Source organism: Typopeltis vanoorti, chromosome 14, assembly GCF_054136105.1.
Source record: "Typopeltis vanoorti isolate ZY-2024b chromosome 14, IOZ_Tvanoo_1.0, whole genome shotgun sequence".
Classification (NCBI taxonomy): domain Eukaryota; kingdom Metazoa; phylum Arthropoda; class Arachnida; order Uropygi; family Thelyphonidae; genus Typopeltis; species Typopeltis vanoorti.
Window position 1 is genome coordinate 56,092,307 of NC_143562.1, and position 23,882 is coordinate 56,116,188.

Consider the following 23,882-nt stretch of genomic DNA (forward strand, 5'->3'; position numbering starts at 1 on the left):
TTGCAAAGTCCAGTGGCTTCATGGTGTAGCCATTTCCTTTATCCAGTTCTTCTCTCACTTCATTATAAAATGTGAATAAATTACTAAGACAGGACTTACCCCTTTGGAGCCATGCTGCCCACTATAGAGTATCACATTCCTATCCACATAATGTTGGATTTTGACTTTAACCAACTTTTACCTCTGTCTTAGAGCCACCTTTATGCAATAGAACTATCTTACCCTCTTTCCACTACCTTGGAACCCTGTCTGTCTTAGAACTGAGACTTAGATTGAACAACTTCATCAAAGGCATTGCCACTTCTCTTGCACATTCTGCTGAACACCTCCTCTTGATTTACCTCAATTTTGATATACGTTTCTGTCACATCACCAGCTGCCAAATCTCCGACACCTGGATACTCTTTTTGCAAATTGATCACTCAACAGCTCAACTATTTCTTTTGCCTCTGTCATCATCTTATCATGAGCATTGCTTAAAGTCATCCTACCATAGTCATTTTTCCTCTTACTTACATGAAAAAAACTTTTGGGTTTACTTTAGCCTCCTTAGCTAGTTTTCTCTCATAATCTGATTTGGCCTTTCTTAACAAGAGTAGCATGCTGATCACCTTTTACTTTATATTCCCTCCACTTGTTTTTGCAGCTGTTGCTTTATATCTCTACTCATCCACTTAATTCCCACTTGTTTATCCTCCTGACCTTGCAGTCAGAGATTGCTTCTCGCAAACAATCTCTGACCATTTCCCATGTGTTCTTTCTTTGTAGCTTATCAAGCTATGGTACTGCTCCAAGATGACTCCTAATTCTGTCATAATAACCAGCTTTATAGTTCAACATAAACCCTTTCTTGAGATAGAATTGCATGTTTTGCAACTTCCCAGAACAAGACTGCATGATCACTCTCCCCAATTGGAGGCAGAGTTGTCTATCTTGGTTATAGATATACCTTCTGATGCTATTATCAAATTCAGCACTCAAATCCCTTGTCCCCTCTACAACATGTTGTTTCATGTAATTATTCCTTAGCAACTATATAAATTCTGCTTCCATCTTACCATGCTCCTTGCCTCCCTCTATTCTATGTCCCCATTGTCAAAGTCTCCCATAATAATTGTTCAGCCTGCACTCATTGTGCTAATCTGCTGATACATGGCATCTATATCTTCCATAGTTCTCTGGCCATAATTACTTACTCTGCACAGCAGATCATGTGTGGCTTATCAAACCTTATAAAGGACAGTTGATAATCTTCCTGTCACTGTGTTCTTCAACATCCAAATAATCCTTTGAGCAGTTTTGCTCAATTTTGCAATATCCCCTCATATCTTTAACTCTTCTCTGTCTGCCATCATCTCCAAATTCTCCTGGGTTTATCAATTTCTGCACTCCAGTGTATACACAATACAGATCATAATCTTTTCATCCTACAGTGCATCATAACCTTATACTTTACCACATTAAACTGATAGTCATCATCCTTGGTACAAACTGGCAGTTTATTTAAATCATCCTGCAGGATAAACCTGCATTGTCTTTAAACCACTAACTGTTACTCTCTCCAATTTTTTATCTTCAGCAAACAGTTGAATATTCCCCTTCAGATCATTCCCTATATTGTTCATGTACAAATAAATAGTAGCAGCTTAAGTACATATCCTTGTAGCACATCATTGGTTCTCCCCCCCCCCCCTTATCCTTGATTGACTCTCCCATATACTGTTCTCATGTCTGTTCATCAGCCATTCTGTTATCCATTTCACCATCTTCATATCCATCCAGTCTACCTAACAAGGTTTTATGTGGTATCCTGTCAGGTGCCTTTGTAAAATCTAATATTTCAGTGTAGGCCATTTTCCTTATCCATCTCAGCTTACTTGATTTCAGTGGGTAGATTACTTAGATGAGACCTTCTCTTTGCACAGCTGTACTGTCTCACACAGAGTATCATACTCTATCCACCATTCCTGAATTCTACCTTTAACCAACTTTATTATTACCTTAACTACTAGAAGCAGAGATCAGTCTACTACTCCTGAGATCAGTCTATAATTTGCTGACCCTTCCTTGGAGCCTCCTTTATGTTACAGAACAATTTTGCCTTCTTTTTCCACTCCCTTGGACCCTTGCTGGAGCTGAGAGTTAAACAGTCTGATGAATGGCATTGCCAATTCTCTTGCACATTCTAGTAACATGTAGACTTTTATTCCTTTTTTAATATCCTAATACTTCTATTTATGATCACTCCACCACCTTTCTATTTTTGCAGTTCCTGCTTAATGAGTTCCCCCTCCTCAATCCTTTTTTTTACTCCCACCTGATTTAACCCCTGACTTGGGTATGCAGTGAAATACTGCCTTCTTCAAATACCCTTTATCTGTTTCTCATGCACTTCTGACATCCTTCCCTTACATTCTTAGCAGTGTAGCTAAGAAACATTGCTACCTGCTCCAAGTGCCCTGCTAAGCTTGTCATAATCACTGGCTCAAATTCCACACAATATCCCCATGTTAAATAAAAATTCCACGTGATAGCAATATTCATTCTCATATGCATACTTATGAGATTAACATGCTTACATTTCTTAACATTAAAAACTGCAGTCTGAATTGAGTCTCAAGCAGCAGTGGCCTAACCTGTATTTTGATTATCCTTCCATATGTATGTTATTCCCAACTCTGACTAGACAGTTTTTAAAATCTTTTGTATTGGCATCCTTGGGGAAGTTTTTCAAACCTCAGTTTTTGTGTTGGTCAAAAACCATTTGCAGAACTCGTCTCAAGCTGGAATGGAATTTAATTGGATTTGATGTTGGAAGTTTATTTTTCACTTGGTTAGAGTATAATAAATTTAGTTTAATCCTTTATCCAAGTGTGAGCAAACAAAGTTTGCCCCTGAAAGTATCTTCAGGACTGGGGTAAGGTGGTACAACACCAGGACAACTCATTGCAAAGGTGGAGCAAGCTACCAACACTCCTGTTTCAGTATCTCCCATAATGCAAAACACATCTCCTTGCGGACATGTCTAATGTTATGCATTAAGGGAAGGGCCACTACCCAGACTAGTTTCGACCTTTATTGAGGTCTCTTCAGTGGGAGCCAGGCCCAAGTTGAGATACCAGGCAGAAGCATTAGCAGGTCATCTCTACCCATAGGAGTTGCCAAATGGTGTGCCACCCTTTTTTAATAAATTACTCTGGATTTAGAGAAAGATGTTGAAAGTTTATTTTTCACTTGGTTAGAGTATAATAATAGAGTATATAGAGTATCTCAACTTGGGCCTGGCTCCCACTGAAGAGACCTCAATAAAGGTCGAAACTAGTCTGGGTAGTGGCCCTTCCCTTAATGCATAACATTAGACATGTCCGCAAGGAGATGTGTTTTGCATTATGGGAGATACTGAGACAGGAGTGTTGGTAGCTTGCTCCACCTTTGCAACGAGTTTCCCTGGTGTTGTACCACCTTACCCCAGTCCTGAAGATACTTTCAGGTGCCAACTTTGTTTGCTCACACTTGGATAAAGGATTAAACTAAATTTATTATTGGATTTGATGTTACACTAAAATTTGTTCATCCAGCTCAGTTTTTGCAAATTTTGCCAAATTGTCTTGATGGAAATTTAATCAAATTTAGTATTTAGAATCTCCATTAAAATTAGTCAAATAAACAATTATACGAGGCATGTCCAGAAAGTAAGATCCATTGAATTTACTACCAAATAAGGTAAGAGAGAAGAATCATACATGTGGTGACATAGAGTGGCTCATTAGCTAGCTGGTGACTATTTTACTTTTGTTGCATTATTATTTGTTGTCTTCTATGAATAATTTATGATGAGTACCGTGATGGCAGCTGCTCCAATGCCAAAGCATTCTACACCTCCATGTGCAGTCATTAAGTCTGACATCCCATGTCAAAGAAAGCCAGATCTCGAATCTTCCAGTTTGATCTGCTCTGGCTTAAAATTTTCTTGCTACACTGTTACATTCGTTACACTCTGTTGCTTTCCAAATTCTGATAACCATTCTGACCTCTTTGATTATCATCTCAAAAGGTTTGTTTTTCTGCAGTTCTGAATATCCAAACAGTAAGGTCATCTTTGAGGACTTCAGTGGTCGCTCCTCTGACAAATGTCCAAAACCTTGGTTCTCCAACAAGTATATTAAGGCAGTCCAAGAGTATTCAGCATATCACAAGTGCACTAAAAGTAAAACTCCAGCTTCAGATTTGGCTTTCACTGCATTTAACAACAGAAGCTAAAAATCTTATCAAAAAATTGAAATCTCATTTCGAAAGGGCCAAATGCAGAAAGCTTTCCTCATGTTCAAACAGTAGTCAAGCTGTATGGTTCCTTGCTAGGGGACCATTGGGGACAGCTTCTGCTCTTCTATGCTCACACTCTTATCCATCGTTACTCATCTTGATGTGATTGCAGTCATCTAAAAACGAGGTAGACCTGGTATTATTCTTCTCCTCCAAATCTTATATTAATGACTGAATTGCCTTCTACATTATCAAAAAAGCCCACTCCATTTCTAGAATTTTGAGAGAAAGAAATCAGAACATTGAATAACTTGGATAACAACAAGTTATCCACATTTGAATGTGTCCTGTGCTAAACCCTGTACTCCAGAATTAACGCTGTTTCTATTTCACCTTTTTAATCTTTGTTATATTGACATCCTGCCATACAGCATGGAAATAAGCCTGTGTTCTGCCTATATTAAAAAAAAAAGTAGAAGTCAACCAGCAAACTATCATCCAGTTCACTCAAAAATCAAGGTCAACAGTCAAGTCAACTTTTTTACCTGGAAGCACACCTTCTAATTAGTGATAACCAGTGGTGAGCTATGGAAATTTTAACAAAGGGCTCGCATCGTCGAGCAAAAAAGAAGAAAAAAAAAGCTGTATTTTTTTTCTTCTTTGTCGTTTTTAATATGATATTGCCATTGATGCCATCTGCTCATGCCTCTAATCTTTCTCAGGACTCTCATATCTGCGGTCTCTAGTCTTTGGTCAAGTGTTTTACTTCTGACCCAGCTCTCAGATCCATAAATTAAAACTGGTTTGAACACTGTCTTGTATACAGCTAATTTAGTGTTCCGACTAATTTCTCTCTTATTCCATATGAATTTATTCAATTGACTTCCCACCATACCAGCTTTGCTGATTCTGTTGTCTATTTCCATATTTAATTTACCATCTTCACTAAAAATCGTGCCCAAGTAGCTGAAATGCTTTACTTGTTCCACAGGTTCTCCATTCACAACACAGTTGACATTTTCAATGATTCTGCCTATTTTCATTGTCTTTGTCTTTTTATTGCTGACCTTCATACCATATCTATTACAACAGCTATTCAATTTAGTCAGAGAATCTTGCAAACTTGTAGCAGATTTATTTAGAAGTATAACATCATCCGCATAAAGCAAAGAGCTGACATTAACATCTCCAATTTTGATATCATGTTTAATACCACTTTCCTTCATAATGTGATCCATATAGATAATGAATAACAGAGGGGATAATGTACATCCTTGTCTCACACCAGATTTAACATTAAACCATCTTCCTGTACTTCCTTCAATTCTAACTGCTGACTTACAACTCAAATAAAGACTACGTATTGCTTGATATAGTGCCCCATTGACACCATATAACTGCAGCGTATTGAATAGCTTCTCTCTTGGCACCATGTCATATGCCTTTTCCAAATCGACAAAACTTAAATACAGATCTTTGTTATATTCCCATGCTTACTCGACTATTTGTCGCAAAGTGAAGATCTGATCCTGACAGCCTCTATTTGGCTTGAATCCAGCTTGTTCTTCATCCAGCTTTTCTTCCACAATTCTTCTCAACCGTTTCTCAATTATACTTGCATAGATCTTGCCAGGAACACTCAGTAGGGAACCTCTGTAATTCTCACATTCAGTTTTATTTCCCTTTTTATATATGGGTACTATGAGAGCTCTACTCCAATCATCGGGAATTCGTCCCTCTGTCCAGGCTTTCTGAACTATGCAGTGCAGCCACTGTAAGACTTTTATACCACCATACTTCAGCATTTCTGGTCGAATATCATCTACTCCTGCTGCCTTTCCACATTTCAAGCCTTTGATGGCTTTTTCTACTTAAAGTATGGATATGTATTCCTGACTACATGCCTGGTCAGTGCTTTTTACCACTGTGCTGTCATCACTGCTTCTTTCATTTAGCAGTTTTTCAAAGTAATTACTCCATACTTCAAGGATATCGTTTTCTCCTGTTTTCATGTCACCTTTATCATCTCTAACTCCTTTTACAGCACTCTTTCCTCCATTCCTAAGCTTCTTCAGCAACCTCCAGAATATTTTGAAACCTTCTTGATATTTATTTTCTATATTCTTGCGAAAGTCTTCCCATGACTTTTGTTTAGCTAGTTTTACACAGTGTTTAGCATTCTTGAATTTGTCTCTATATTCTCTAAGAGCACAAGCTGACTTATTTGACAGGAATTTTTGATATGCTTTCTTCTTTTTCTTCACTGCCTCTAACTTCCTGTGTCCACCATGGAGTTCTGATTTTTCTATCCTTGCAGAAAATCTCACCACATGCCTCTCTGGCAGATTCAATCAATGTTTTCTTAAGAGTTTGCCACTGAATCTCCAAGGTTTGATTCCTGTTCTCAAACTCTTTCATTTTCTTTTCAATAATCTTTCTGTATTTTGGTCTACAGTTCACATCTGAGAGCTGCTCAACTTTTATTCGCTTTAAAACTTTCTTACATGTTATTCTTTTCAATATGAAATTCAATTTTATCCTGCTCAAGACTAAATAGTGATCACTTCCAATTTCAAATCCTCTGTACACTCTGGTGTCCTGCACCAGGGAGAAAACATCACTATCAACAATAACATAGTCAATGAGACTTTTCTTATTCCTTGCTTCTTCTCTCCATGTGAATTTATGCACATTTTTATGTTGGAACATGGTGTTAGTAATAACCAGTCCATGTCCTGAGCAGAAATCCAACAGATATTTGCCATTATTATTAGCTTTGTTCTTTTCTCCAAATTTTCCCAAAATATTTTTGTATGTCTGACAATCATTTCCTACTCTGCTATTTAGATCCCCCAACAAGGACCAACTTATCCTTTTTCATTGTGTCAGTTGCTTTTTCTAAAGCATCAAAAAATTCCTCCACTTCTACCTTAGTAGAACCTTCTGTGGGACCATAGGGCACAAATAAGTCTCATTGTCCAGTTCCCCATTCTCATATTGCCCACATTACTCTACTTGAGACTGACTGCCATTCAAGAAGATTAGCCTCGTATTCTGTGTTGAATACTATGGCTACTCCTTCTTTTTCTTGATTGTCATTGCCTGAATATAACATTTTGTATTTATTGCTTAGAAAGATCTCACCAGTTTTGGTCTTTTTTTGTTTCAGTCACTCCTATTATGTCGATCTGGTACTCATCGAATTCTTTAGCTAGCTCCATTTCTTTGCCATTCAGGCTTCTTACGTTGATAGTACTGATCTTTAACTCTGGTGATGTTGAGTTGGGGTTTATTTTCAGATTTGTTCCAGTAGCTGACTTTTTGCTGTTTGCCCTGGTTCGCTGGCGAAAACAACGGGGGCCTTGTTTAACTGGGCGATGCCCCAGCCGGCATGAAATTTTGTCATGTTGTACCATCATTTTTTATTTTGGTTTAACCAATAAGAATACAATTTGGTCGGCTAAATCCCAAATTGCCAGCCCATCCTCGTTCGTTCAGTATCCAAGTAGATATCCAACAGGGTGCACCACGAGAAGGTGAAGATTGGACATTAGGTCAGAAGCCCTGGTCTGTTCTTCGCATTTTTTTAAAGGCTATGTGGAGGTCTCCTCTCAGTTATACAGCTTTGACCCTTAAGCACCCCAGAGAAATAAACATATAACATATAAACATGTTATTAGCCTTTTTGTCCAGTAATGAATTAAAAAAGATTTAAATATTTTTCATTTTTACAGTTTATCAGAGAATTTAATATATTAAATATATAATATTTAATGGTGCTTCACGGTGTTGGAAGAATGTCATGTTGGAGGTTTAATGGAGTATTGACAGCACTAGAAAGGATTAAAAACTAATTTTCATGCTTCCAATATTTCATCTCGGTCACTGAGACATCTTCAGGGAGTACAAATAACACTTGTAACACACACACACACACACACACACACACACACACACACACACACACACACACACACACACACACACACACACACAGTACTTAATGAAACCCATGGGTGATTCTTAAGTCCTATTCTGAGTTGTATCCAATACATGGTCTGTAAAGCCAGATTACCCATAGTCATGATTGTAGATGTACAATTTGTGTTCATCTAAACAGATCTAAGTGGCTGATCTACACGTCTGTCTGAAGTAAGCCAACTTGCAGGAACAGGGTACTTTATATACTCCAGGGGCACCGAGAGAGAGGAGTGTGCTGATCTTTGGTAGAACGGATAAGGGTAGCAAGTTTTCTGTGGGACCTAAAGGCTGTGTAGAGGATGTACTTTTTTAAAGACATGGCTATTATTTTCGATGTGCCACAGATGTAGGTTATGGCGATGCATTTCTGAAATCCTGAAGTAATGGGATAGGAACTGATTATTTCTTTAATTCTGTAATGACTGTAGCCATTGTATACGAAGGTGCTGTGTGTATATGGCTTAGTTCAGTTGAAAGAGAGGTTTCACTGGAACAAAGATTATAGGCTAGAGTTTTAATGATGGCACATTGTTGAGAGGGGTGGTGGTGGGAAAGTTTGCAAATTTATCTGCCTGTGTGAGTGGATTTTCTATATACAGTGAAGGAGATCATCAAAAGTCCCAATTTACATCCTAGGCTGCCTACAAACACTCACAGAGGGCACACCGCCTAGATAGGACTTTAAAGTCATCCACATGTTTCATTAAGTATCGTGTTGTCTTTGTGCGTGCTCGTACGCGTGTGTGTGTGTGTGTGTGTTATTTGTACTCCCTGAAGATGTCTCAGTGACTGAGACAAAATATTGGAAGCATTAAAATTATTTTTTAATGTTTTCTAGTGCTGTCAATACTCCATTAAACCTCTAACATAATATCCTCCCAGCACTTAAGCCTTAGCACACATTTGGAAGAATGACAGAGCCCGTTCCCTTCCATTGCCTCAATGTGAGGGATCTTTATATGCCATTTTTAACTGAAGGTGAGTTAGTCATCCTTCATTTAGAGATAGGATTTTTTGCTGCCAGTTTTGCAGAAAAGAAAACTGTTTTTTTTTTTCTTACAAAACTGGTGAGATATTAATAGACAAAAAATGCATAATGTCGTGTTGACGGTGTGGCAGAGTGTTGAATGGTTTCTTGCAATGAGTGAGTCCTGGGGCTCCATGAGATGCCACATAATCATCATCCATTATTGATCCACTACTGGATGAAGTCCTCTCCAAGACTGTTAAAGGCTTTTCTTCACCATGTTACTCATGCATATCTTAAGATTTCATCACTTAAGATTTCATGATTTTGGTGTCATGGCCATTTAACTTCTCGTGTTACCCAAAGACAAGACTAAAGTACTGGAGTGGACATCATTTCACCCTCTTTTATGTCAGATTTGATTTAGTTTTTCCTCCAAATATTTATTTTTCAATTCCATCTTGTGATACTGAGTGTACATCTTTCCATAACAAATTATTTTGTTCTTGGTTTTTGAGTTTTCTTTGCGTTTAATGTCCATAAGGTTTCAAAAACAAGGAACCTTATACATCTGTATATGGTTCTTTGTTATTGCAATTTGTTAGATTTCTCTTGGTCTTTTCTTCCATGGTATTTTGATCCATTGATATCATTGTTCTAGGTAAATGATAGTCACTCGTTCAGTTTCATCATCATTGATGCATACATTGCTCTTGAACATAACTCATGTCTTCTTTAGGTTTATCTTTATACTAGCTACTTTGTTAGTAGTTTTGAGTTTATATACAAGAGTCTGCATCTCATTGTAACTTGAAATGAACTTAAATGTCTTAAATGCCTCTTCTTGTCAAGACAATAAGTTTGAATACATTTTCTAAGTATGTGCTAAATAGTTTTGTGGAGATTGCATCATCTTATTGTTATGCCCTTTTTTCCCCCCACAGTGGATATGTTTCCATTTGAATGAATTGTTGCCATTGATGGCCTCCTCTGCTTGATGATTTTGTAATACTGCAAGCATTGCAGAAATGTTACTGAACCCAGAAATCTCATAATCAGTAAATCCAAAACATAATTGGAATTGGCATTTGTTGCATCGTTCAGTAATTGAGTAACTTACAAGTGGCTTATTGTGATGAATCTATAAATACTGCTTGTTCTTTTGACTGCAAAAGTCAGAAGTCTAGAGTTGCACAGATCCCCTGAACAAAAACTTTTCATTTCATGTCTCTGATAACAGACTTATGGGTTGATAAACTTCGATTTTTTATTTTTTACAATGGTAGTACTCTTTTCCTCATTATTAGGTTTAATGGAATGAATACAGCATAGAGAAACAATAAAATACAAGTTTATTGGATCCTTTATTTCATCTCTGCCACAGAGACATCATCAATGATACAATCTCAAAATTGTAAAAGCACACACAAAAATACTAAAAAAAATTAGACTAAAGGTGATATATAAGCTGTGATTGGCTGAGTGGATAGTGTACCTGCTAACCAACCAGCAAGCTGTGGTAGACAGTTTACATTGCCAGTTTAGACCACCACCATGCTTGTTAGAGGCCTCAAGTATCTTGAAGAACCTTGTTTGCTTTCTGCGACAGGACTCCTGAATTGTCTAACCTTGGCACATGTGCAGTATACCGTACTATAGGTTGACAGCTTTTCATGGGTCGGATTCACATAAAACATATGATAACGTCACATGGTATCCAGATTATTTGGAAGTGCTGCAGACTGAATAATGAGAGGATCACATAACAGATTTTTCACATGTTTATTTCATACTCTATAATTGCAGAACAACTGTCACAACGCGATTACCTTAAATGGAATAAAGTAAAGATTATATTATATTAGCCAGTAGTCTAAGAAATGCAAACTGTGTGATTCCAAACTAGTAGAAGACATTTTCTGAAGAGGCCCATATAATTGCCTTTTATTAGTTAAGATTTCACATCAAATATTACTGTTTTGAATTTCAAGTTTTTCTCAGTGGTATACAGAAACTTATTTGATGTTAATGCCCTGCAAGTCATAGGTCAAAACTTGCCACTAAGAGGAATAAAGTTCAAAACTCCTGTCTGGTAGTAGAATCTTAAAAGTGAACTAATAAAAACCAATTCAGTATTATGACTTTACATTTCTAGGCTACATAGTTAATATTAACTGTTTTTATTTTAATTCTCGGTATTTAAAACTCATTTAACGTTAAAAGTGAGATCAATGGCATGGTGTGAGTTATCCATTATGGCTTATTCAGTATAAACTATAAATAGGAATCATCAAAGAAAAAAAAAAAAGCTTAATTGATCCATTTTCCTACAGCTGACATATCATGTTATATCCACATCAGCCAACAGGGAACAAAATGCAGAAAACATCTTAGACACCTGCAGGATCCCCGAAATTCATTAAGAAACTTTGTTCAGGGGTCATTCTAGTCCAAAAATCTTGCAGGAAACATACGTCTAGAATGGCATTTCCTTGATATTCCTGACGAGATCAATTTTGAATTAAAAGATCAAGAAGTGACAGCCATAAGACAAATTCTTATACATGTAGGGATGGTGTCCTGGTACTGAATAGGAACATTTAACACCCTGAAACCACAACAGCTGGTAAAGAATGGAATCTCAACTGCCTTGTTTGACTGTACATTCTGAACACTTTGTACAGTTCAATTTCAGATGTCTAAAATATGGGCATACTCAGACTGTCTGCTATGATGACTCTTTCATCTGTATACCCAATACAACAGTAAAGAGTATGAAATAAAAATTGCAAAAATAAAACACCGAAATGCACTAACTGTGAGAGATCATCCAACCTACTCCCAAGTATGCCAAAGCTGGAAGGATGAGAAAGAGATTCAAGGATCAAGACAGAGAAGAACCTACAATATCAGGAGGCAAAGAAAAAGTATATCATAGCAACATCTAGTGGAAAACACTGTTATGCTGAGAAAACAAGATCTAAGTATCTAAGAGGACATCAACATGCATAACTGTCTCACCTGAACATTATAATATGCTTGCAATCTCAATAGAGCAAATCAGAGGGGGGGAAAATGAATATTGCCTCACTCTGAAAACACGGGAAAAATGATTGTACTGTATTATCTCCTCGTTTAAAAAAAAAAAAAAAAGACAATAATGGAACACACACCTAAAAGAATTAAAAACTTTCCTCAACATACTGGAGGAGATAAATACCTCTTCTGTCTGTCCAAAAGAAAATAAAACCATGAAACTACCCAATGTCCTGAATAGAGTGAAAATTAACATCTTCAGTATTTTGCCTGGGGAGGAGACGTATACTAATCATCCACAATTCTCCAAAATGGAAAAATGCAAAATTCCACCAAAAACATTAATATTAAGGCTCACTTGCAGAAGCCAGTGTTCCTCTGTTAGCATGAGACAGGAGGATCCTACATTACAGTATATCTTTATCATGAACAGGTCCATTCCTTATCCTGCAAAAACAGGATAGGGAATAGACCTGCTCATGGAGCATTCACCATCCTTATAGGCCACCATATCCCTTTCAAAAGTTCCACTCGATACTAACATAGAAGCAGTTACTATTCTTCTCTCAATCCATCTATCTACTAACCAGTGCAAATATATCCCAGGATGACTTTGATGACCTCAAGCTGCACTTACCCCTGTACTCTTGACAGGTAGGGTGACCATCCCAGATTTTCCATGATAGTCCCAGATTCCAATACATTATCCTGCATTAGTAAATGTCTCAGAAAGCATTCCATATTTTGAAAATAGTCCCATTTTTAAGGCACTAGTTACTTTTTTTTTTTTAACTTGCATAAAAATGACAACACTTCGTACTTTGGTCAGTTCTTTTTTAATTAAGTTATCATCACTTATTGGTGGTAATATTATTTCAAAAATGTGAAGTGTTACCAACAGTGTTACTTTGTTTTTCTTATATTCACTTTTTTAGTAGAAAAGTTAATCAACTAATCAGTAAGTAAATAAATACCTAAGTATTAATCTCATTCAAAATTTGAAAGCTATGATAATTACAAAATGTAATTTTGCAAATTCATTCAAAGATATCAAGAGGGCAACTGAGTCAGTTGAAAATGTTTCAGGGGAAAAAAAAAATCCACTTGATCGATATTGTTTTTAGACGTGAAGTGTCATAAGTTATATAAACTAATTATTTATTATTATCTTCTAAAAGTATTTTGTAACTTTTTGTTATAATTGTTAAAAATATCATGCAGATTAACACAGTAAGACAATAAATATGTTTTTTTTTCCCATGGTTTTTTTGTTTTATTTTATTTTTTCTGCCGTCAATTTTTATGTCCGGGATTAGCATGAATAAAAAATGGTCACCGTCCTGTTAAAATGGGAGAGAACTGAAATAGCCATAGTACTCTGTGGGAAATATCAGATGAGGAGTTGTGGAGTACATGCTTGACAACAATAACTTTTCGTTCCTCAACACTGGAAGTAATACCTTCTTCCTCGTGCCTTCCCAAACATTCACTACTCTCAATAAATTAAAGATGGCAAGAAATTATATTCTTGGTTTAATCCTTTATCCAAGTGTAAGCACCAAAGTTTGCATCTGGACTAGGCAACTCGTATACAGAAGCTAATGACTTCACATCACTTGATTAGTATCCCATAATGCAAAGCACATATCCTTACGGACATGTATAATGCTATGCATTATGGGATGGTTCACTAACCAGACCGATTTCGACCTTTATTGACTCATCAGTGGGAGCAAGACCCAGAGGTAACGCTGACAGTGATCCATTCCTCATCTCAATAGACAGTAGAAGCATATATGGGAGTTATCATTTTTCCATGATATTCAGTCTTCTACACAGGCATCTATGTATTTCATCATGGATATCACAATTGAAAATAGATCAAGCTTACTGGAATAACCTCTCATCAGCAGGTGTGATTCTCTAACAGCTGCTGTTCTAATAATGAAAACAAATGTAATATGTTTCATGTTATAACTCCTTCCTACAAGCCACCAAAAAAATTTAGTTTACAGAACATTAAGTTGGTTTCTGATTTTTCCCCCAAACTATGGTGGTATTCAGAATATGTAATAGCTAAAAAAGTCCAAAACAGTGTTTTGCAAAATATTGTCTTTTGCAGATATCCTATCACACAACGCTTTATTGCTCCCCCCCCCCCCCCCCCCCCCCCCGATCATGATATGTTTGCCCTCAAAGCTTAAAGGAATTTTGGATTAAATTCACATATATCACTAAATCAGTAAACACCAAAGAGGTCTGGGACAAAATTTGGAGCTGAATGGCAGATATATAACCCTTCCATTCTTAAATAGATATACAGTTTATGACATAAAAGCACTTAAGCAACATTACAACATGCCATTCTAGTAATAAGAAACAGCTGAAAGTTGACCTTCTTCACTGTCAACCAACTGCTGTATGATCAGATTTATTTATTTATTTCGTATGGGGGGGGTTCTTCCCCCATCCCTTAGGATGGGTTGATCCCTCCTAATGGGAGATTAAGTATGTATTTTATGACTGTAGATCATGTGTGTTCATGGGGCTGGTTTGCCTGTTCTGAAGGACAGAAAAAAAAAACAAGTTTCTAGGTGAAAAAACCTTCTACCTCCATATGAGACTGGCACAGATGACATTATGAGAAGAAACATTTTCAGCTTCCATGGATATACAACCTTCTAGATATGTTCTGCCTGTTTTTCAGATATCTTACCACACAGCATTTTATTGCTTCCTAACATGCTTGTCTCCCCCACCCCACCCAGAGCATGATATATTTGATATATACCTCAAAGCTTAAAGGACTTTGTGGATCAAATTCACATATATCATTAGATCAGTAAATGCCAAAGAGCATGTTTCTATATTCCTGAAGGACAGGAATATAGAAATTCCAGGAATGATGTTGAATGCATCATTTGACAATAGATTATCTGTTAGACTAGAAGCATCAATCAGAGATACTATGATCACATGGTATCACTTTTCTTTGACATGAAAAAAAGTATATGACACAGCTTGCAGGTTCAGCATAACTGAAAGTCCTCTACAACTTTGGTCTTAGAGAACATCCCCCATCTCCTCCTTTTCATCAGAAACTTAGTCTCACCAAATCTTTCAAGTTTGAGTGGGAGCCACTCCCAATCCTTTCTAAAGGAGGTGAACCTCTCACTAAGGTCAGTTTAGTGTTACACTATTTACAGTCTTTATAAACTTCATAACAGAACAACTCTCTCCTACTGTAAGCAGTGCTCTTTATGTAGATGCCATTACTGTCTTTTGTCATTCTGTGATGGGAAGATCATTGAAAGACAGTTGAAGCAAGCCATTGACCACTTTCCTAACTGGGCACTTGCAAATGGTTTCAAATTTTAGCCGATCTCATATGGAGATAGCAGGGTTTTTTCTCCCGGAAACTCTGGTTTTTCATCCCACATACAGACAAATTGGCCGTTCAGAACACATGCAATTTACAGACAAAAAATACTAGTTGTGGTGGTGGTGGGCAGTAGATGGCATTGATGGAGATGAGTGGTAGTAGAGGTTCATTGTAGTTGGTGGAGACAGTTGTATAGTGGGTGTCCTCCCACGATGAGTCTTCGGACTCCTTAAAGGTGTCACGAATAATAATAATAATAAATCTTCACCTCTCTCTACCAGCAGGTCTTTCATTCAACAGTGAAGAATACTCTGATTTTCTACTGATCTACACAGATGGTTCAAAAGTCTCTAGTGGGATCTGCTTTTGTTTTCCCAGACAATGCAATATCTAATCAGATTCACTTGAATGCAGCAATTCAAGATCTGCCTGACAGTATAAGAACATTTTTATTGATCTGCCAGAGGTAGCTCAGTAAAAATGTACATATACCCTCAGGCAGATCTTATCAGAATCATCAAATATACCCAATATTTTAAAATGTTTGTATTCTAATTTATATCATTGGATATATTTATATATTTAAAATAATTTTTATGCATGAACAAAGCATATAATATCCATTAATACTAATACACCATTAAATATTCAACTAACGAACTGAATGATTTTTATTCTTTTATACGTTGACTTCATGCATTATAATAGCTGCTAATGCATTATAAAAAGTGAAAATAACATCGAGCCTCTGTTTTAGAATGAAACATGCAGGCAGGTATGGTCTTTTTTCCACAGGTGGTCTATACTGCTATCAGATATAAGATAAACAGATATAATCCTAGAGTGAGTTGACTCTGCATTTGTGTACTGTCAATACCACATGAAGAATCCAGACTGAGATATTATCAAAAGTTATTACATAAATGGCCTATCCATTTATGACATCATTAGAAGGCAGAATCGCCCAAAATTAATTGTAGGCAATATTAGCAGAAGATAGAAATTAGAGAGTACTACTATAGCCAAGAAATGAACAGGAAGACCCAAGAAGCTAGCATTGGAGACCAAAGAATGGTTCAGCAATTATGTTATTCTGGTTATGAAGAGCAGGAGAACATTGTGTAAAATGCTGCACAAACTTGGTTTCTGTATAGCTCTGAGCCTTAGTTGCATTGTCTGTAATTTCAGATAGTGATATGATCATCATCAGTTTCTACAGAAGAGTACCTGAATACAAGCCAAACATCAACAAGGTTGATATTTGGCTTTTGTTCACTGACTCTTATACACTGACTACTAAAGAACATCCTGACTGGTTCATGTAATATTGGAACTCTGTGATATGGAGCAGCAAATCACGCTATATCCTTTTTTGATTGGGTGGGTGGGTGAGTGAATGTGGCAAATGCCTGTGCAAAACGTTATACATCAGTGAGTGTATTATCCTGTGAAATTTTCTACAGATTTGTACAAATTTTGTTCAGGATAATTATTGGGGTAGTTGTATGAATATGAAATGGATATCTCCTTCAACATAGTAGTGTACCATGTTGCACTACATATGCTATTCTGAAATTGAGGAAAATGATGAAGAACTTGATGGCCTGCACTGATCCCTGTATGAACCCAGTAGAACACCTTTGGCATGAACTTGGACATCCAGCTTAGACTAGATCAGTGCATCAAACAATGGTTTGATGGACATGATACATGGACTGGTGGACAGAAAGAGTGGTCTAAATACTTCTCATCCTTATTATAAGTAGTAGAGAGAATGCTTGGAAGTGTAGAAAGTTAATCAAAACAGAAGAGGGATTCACATGTTGTTGGGGGAGGGTGCACTAAAGTTTTCTAAAATATAGTGTCTTCCAAATAATCAAGTTTAATATTGACATAATTATGCAGCAAAGTAATGAAATGTTGAAATAATAATTAAACAGAAGATGATAGTATGGTAGGAAAGGTAGTGTATTGCCCAGATGTGATAGTGATTAATTGAGATGGCAACCATCATGAATATTATGAGTATGCTATCAGAGATGTGTGAGGAGAAAGAAGTGCAATTTATGAATGTGTGTGATGAGCTTGAGAGACAAATTGGATTGCATAAGGGTGATGGACTGTATTTTAATGGTTTGAGTGTGAGTCATCTGGAGAGGCTGTTACTGAAGGGCAGGTAATGACTGTAAGAAAAGGATCTGAACAAGTAAGAAGTTATGTAGGAGAGTTGAAAAGAACAGTAGGGATTAAAGGATTGCTTATTAATGGGGAGGCAAAAAGAATGAGAGAACAGGAGTGCAATATGGAAATGTGGGGATCAGAGCGGACAAGGAAACCAGTATGTGAGAAGGGCAGATGTATAAATGCATGTTTGAGCAGACAAGAAAGGAATGGGTAAGGTGTGGGTAGCATTTGGGAGAGGGTTGCTGGATAGGTAATTAATGACAGGAATGGCTGGAAGAAGGTGTGGAGGAGTCGCATCTGGGAAGTGATATCAGTGGGACTGTTACAGACTCAGAAATGAACTGTTATGTTTGTATATGAATGCTAGATGTATCAGAAATTAGAGAAATAAAATTGTTGCCTTGATCAAGTTCATTTACCTAAAAATTGGTGGAATAAATGAAACATAGTTGAATGATGACAACATCATGACAGGAAAAGATATGGAATTAAAAAAGGCAGTGGAGTGCTGTTGAGATAGAAAAGGAGTTGTGTCCATGCAAAGTAGAGATGTAAGTGGGAAATGGTGGCAATGGTTTTGAGGCAGTATGGGGTGAGGTGGATGTGGATAGAATGCAATATTGAATTGGATATTGCTATAGATGTGGTAATGTGAAAGGCAGTGATAGTGAAATATATAAACAGATTAGCCAAGTAAATATGAAAAAGGGGTGATGGGTGATTTTAATTATGGTAATATAGATTGGGATGAAGAGAGAGTATCTGGGAGTAAAGAGAATGAATTTCTTGAGTTTTTGAGGGACAACTACTTTAGGCAGTATGTGACAGAGGACACGTGAGGAACAAGGTCTTGGATTTGATCATCTCATCAGAGGATGTTTATATATATAAGGTGTCAAATCTCCTTCCAGTTGGTGAGTGAACTACAGGGCAGGTGATTATGAAAAGGTTAGGAGACATCTTGTAGCTGTAGCATGGAATGAGGAACTGGATGGAATTAAGATCAGTACTTTTTGGGTAGTATTCAATAGCAAAAGCAATGTCTAAATATATTTCAAGGGTCATGAGGTTAAATAAAGTATGAAACAGATGAATGAAGAAATTAGGCATATAATCTGGATGTAGAAGGCAATTATGGAGGCAGCATAAAATGAGTGGTAATAATCAGTTGCATGAGAATACAAAGAACATGCAAGGAAGGTGACTTGCTTGATAAGGATTGCAAAAACACAGTATGAGCTACACCAGCTAATAAAGCAAAAAAAAAAAAAAATCTAGAATGATGTTGATGATGATGAAAGAATGGTTGGTGAAAATGGAAGAAGAATAATCACTGTGAAGGATGTAGTTAAGATATCAACTGAATAGTTCATAAAAAGATTTCATCCATGTGGCAGCATGCTGAGCTTGAGTGCATCGGGAAGGCATGGGGGAGAGACCAATTGTTAGTGAGCAGAAAATAAGGTGAATTGAGTAAACTTGATGTTAATAAGGCTGTGGGATTTGATAATATATCACTTTGTGTTTTGAGGGGAACATTGTTTAGAGTGCCAGGAAGTTGATATCTGCCTTAATGTATTTGTTTCAGATGAATCTTATGTTGGGCCAAGTTCCAAAGGAGTGGAAGGAAGGCAAGATTGTTCCACTTCATAAGGGAGATGACAAGACTCAAGCTTTGAATTATGAGTCAATCTCCATGTTTGGATTTGTGGTTAAATTGTTGGAGAGGTAGTGAGACCCATGATCCAGAATTGGGTTGACAACAGTAGCATTCTCTTTGGACATCATGGATTTGTTGAAGATAGATTGTTTTAGTTGTGTACTTACATTATACATATACAGTAGTATACTTAGGTTTCAAAGCTTTGATATTAAAGTGGAATAGATGGCATTGGATAATAGTGTGTTGGATTTGATTGGCTATATGATAGGTGTTAGCAAGTTGTGTATCTCAGAAGAGGAAAGTTACCATTGATGTACTTCATGGGTCTGTTTTGAGGCTGCTCCTCTTTAATATGTTAATAATATTGGAATATAAATAATAATAAGTTAATTAATAATAATAATAATAATGGTTAATAATAAGTTTTAAATGGGAATATTCAGTTGTTTACAGATGATGCAAAGTTGGGAAGAACTGAGGTATAGAGCCAGCGGCAGCACCTAGTATTTTTCTTGTGTGTGCGATTAATGTTCGTCGCCTTTCCAAAAAAGTTTTTTTTTAATAAAGTGTGAATAAAACGAACAGGAAATGAAAAACAAATGAAAACCGCTTTACAGTATACTGTCATCTAAGGATTAGTCCTGCTTATACAAATTTTTTTTACACGAAACTCAACAATTAATCAAAGTTGATTTATGATACATCAAAAAATAAAGAACTATTTTAGGTATATTTTCGTAAATTTTAATAAAAAAATTAGTGATATAATCAGGTCCAGGATACAATTTCAGAATTTATTTGTTCATTTCCGGGAAGATCTGAAGGGGCCTGAACGGAAGACGATGTATGTTCATAATTATATGTACCATTCGTTGTTCATTTAAACTTTTATCTCATATTTTTTGACATCTTTTAGGTGCCTTTTCTTCTGCGGTGCTTGTGTATATTGCACACTTCACACACGCCACCAGCCGGGCCTGTGTAGAGCAAATATGTTATGGGTTTAGAAGAAGACTTCAGTAGACTGAGTGGTTGAGCAAGTGAATAGAGTTAACAGTTCAGTTTTGCAAAATATAAGATTTTAAAGTTTGTGAAACAAAGGTAGGATGCAGAGTATACAGTTGCTAGGGTTATCTTGGAAGAGGCAGAAGAAATAAGAGATTTAGGAGTAGTGGTGGATAAGGACTTTAAATTTAGGGGACACATTGCTAAAATTGTGAGGATAGCACAATGGATTTTGGCAATGATGTGTAATGTATAGAAGTAAGGAGATAATGGTTCCAAGGTATAAGGCCTTGATCAGCCCACATATAGACCACCATGCACAAATTTCATCACCTGGTTTTCAAAAAGATAAAGAGATATTGGAAAGGGTCCAGAGGTCACTTAGGGAGGTTTCTAGTATGTGGAATATTCAGTATCTGCTAGACTAGGAGAAGGAGGGGGGGGGGAACAAGAGGTCATCCCTAGAAGTCACATAAAGAGGGAGTGAGAAGCAAGTTTTTTTTTTTTTTTTTTTTTTTTTTCATATTGAGTGGTGAATGAATGGAACACATTGCCTGAGAGTGCAAAGATGGTAAATACATTTAAGGCATGGTTTGAGCTGTGTGTATGTGAGGGACCTCCCAAATTGTCTTGACTCCATGGAAGGTCTGTTAATGATAATAGTATTTAAAACAACCAAAAGTGCTCATTATTGTGGTCATGCTTTTTCACTATAATAACTGAAAAAAAGATCCTATATTTAGCTAGCATTAGTACATTTGATGTGATTCATAAGGATGGACTTCTTGTTATAGACTATACTGTTACATCAAATTTTTACTGTATATATTTGTATTTTATTTTTTAAGATTTAAAAAAAAAATTACATCTTCTAATGAAAGAACCTCCCCAAGACAAGTACTTGGCTGCTCCAAATTTACTTGGTATCCCAGTAGTAAATCTCCATGTTAGTTTGTCATTCTGGTGTGAATGTATTAAGTGCAATAAATGATATTCAACTCATGGCACTATTACATTTCCATATCCACTTGGATATGTTATAAAGGGACATTTCTATTGTGCCAACCTATATAAACTCCCACTGGAAATGAGTAAAATACTAAGGAATAAAATGAAAATAAAAATTTTAATTAAAATTAATTTGCTATTATAGCAAGCCAAGGCAGAGCAAGAAGAGGAATACATCAGTAATACATTACTGAAGAAAATTCAAGCATTGAAGAAAGAGAAAGAAACATTAGCACTCAACTATGAACAGGAAGAAGAATGTCTAACAAATGACCTTTCAAGAAAATTAAATCAGGTAAGATTCCTAAAGATCTGGTGAATATTGCAGCTGTTTGATATCGCATACTAATGTTTATATTTGTTCCAACCTCGAAACTTTTTTTTTTTTTTTTTGAACTTCATTGGTTGAAAACCTCTCTACTTCATTTATGTATTAGTATGCTGGCTCCTCCAATGAGTTAAGAACTCATTGAGGGAGGCTAATTCTAAATTTATAAACATTTTCTAAATATTTGCTGTTTAAAGTGTTATACATAAATAAATTCACTTGCTTTTGTCATGTAAATTCTGGTTTTCTATATTTAAATTTTCATTTGCATCATTTCAGCTTTCCTATTTGTGAAATCATTTTTCCTTAGGAGATTTTAACGTTGCAACTCCCACAGACTATTTTTTTTTTTAAACAGTACTAATCTTGAAAGATGCAAAGATATTCATCATCGCCAACATATTCACAAAAATGTTCACATACCTGTCAAAGTGCAAGATCGTCTTGATCGCTCTCAAAACACTGTTGCTTTCTTTCTCATCATAATCCTTATTTTGCAAACGTTATTCTCTAGGGCAAGTAACTTCTTTAATTGAAAAGCTATTGGTCAACAATTACTTTTACCATGGAACAGTGCCCACTGATTATTATAAAAAAATGCTGAATGGAATTCTTGTGATTTATGTTTTTCATTTTCTTTCTTGGGCTGTAGTTTCAAGTGTACTGATCACAGATTTGCATTGAATACAAATATGCAGATCAGTAAAGTTGAAACTAACTTTTTCATCTTTTCCTATCATTTTATAAATTCTTTATTGTTTATTGATGAAATTTTCTTCAGTAAATTCTTTATAGATATTGAACCATTTATTCCTTATTCCACTTGAAATTACTATCTGTTATCTAAACCGTGTTATAATATTTCAGTGTTATTAAACTCACAACACCAGGTACTGTGTTGGTAGTATATTATATAGATAATATACTATATTATAGTATATTATCTAAACCGTATTATAATATTTCAGTGTTATTAAACTCACAACACCAGGTACTGTGTTGGTAGTATATTATATAGTATGTAATGGTGGATTGTGTGGTGTGGAGTGTCACATAGTAATATGTAATAACCTCAGAGGACAAAATGACTTTCATAGAAATGCAAGGTGCGTCACTGAAGTAAATGGCAAAGCAATTCAAAAATTGTAATGGGGGGCAGAGAGAACTCAGTCCTCATGTGGCATCCTGTAATATGTAAATATTCATATTAGAGGATTTATAAGTAGGCTGTTTAAGTTTATAAGTACAGGATTTATAAGGTGGGCTTAAAATAACAATCCCCCAAACTGAATGCATCTGTAAATCTTAGATTAGTAGTGTACATCATTGCTGATGTTGACTCCACAGATGTTCTCTCATACTTGTAACATTTTATGTTAATACTGTGATTTTCGTCCATTTAATTCTGTGCCTGTGTAAAGTGGTAAGTAGCAGTTGATAGGCTAGTCCCCTGTGATGCTATAAAGGTAGCAATATATTTATTTCTTTTATTCTTCAGAGTGGATGTTAACAGTTCTTCCTGTGTATGTGTGTGTGCACTAAATTGCAGACATATGAAATATACGAAACTGGATTCCTGCCAAAAGATCTTAATCACTCGACATTCCTACCAATACCTAAAAAATCTAAGACAATCAAATGTGAAGAGTCCAGAACAATCAGTCAGATAGCAAAAGTTATGTTATATATTATTATCAGTGGCGGCTCGTGGCTTGAATGGTGCTGCAACTTTCAAAATATACATGCACACTGTAAGTACAGTGTATGTGTTTGGATAAAATATCAAAATTATGGTAAAAATTTAAAAAAAAAATTAAACATGAAAAAATATTGTTTATTATTGATAAAATTATACAGTTTGGTATAATTCAAAATTACTTAAAAATAAAATCCATTCCCTTAATTGTAATTAAAGTAATGGATTTACAATATTTGGACATTACAATTAAATCATTTAATTGTAATGTCCAAATATTTAAAGAGACGGAGTAAACGTGATAAGCACTACAAACACTACTACTGGCGCAAACTGCATAAACAACAGTGGAACTGCACAACGGACAGT

The 23,882-nt window shown here is 36.0% G+C and overlaps 1 protein-coding gene across 1 annotated transcript in view; it reads left to right on the forward strand.

Moving 5' to 3' along the window:
• LOC150099497 (coiled-coil domain-containing protein 6-like) overlaps positions 1-23,882 on the forward strand; it is a 185,062-nt gene that overhangs the window by 17,468 nt on the left and 143,712 nt on the right. Inside the window, exon 2 of the mRNA XM_090403510.1 lies at positions 21,635-21,784. Coding sequence (XP_090259636.1) covers positions 21,635-21,784 — 150 coding nt within the window. The remainder of the gene's footprint in view (positions 1-21,634; positions 21,785-23,882) is intronic.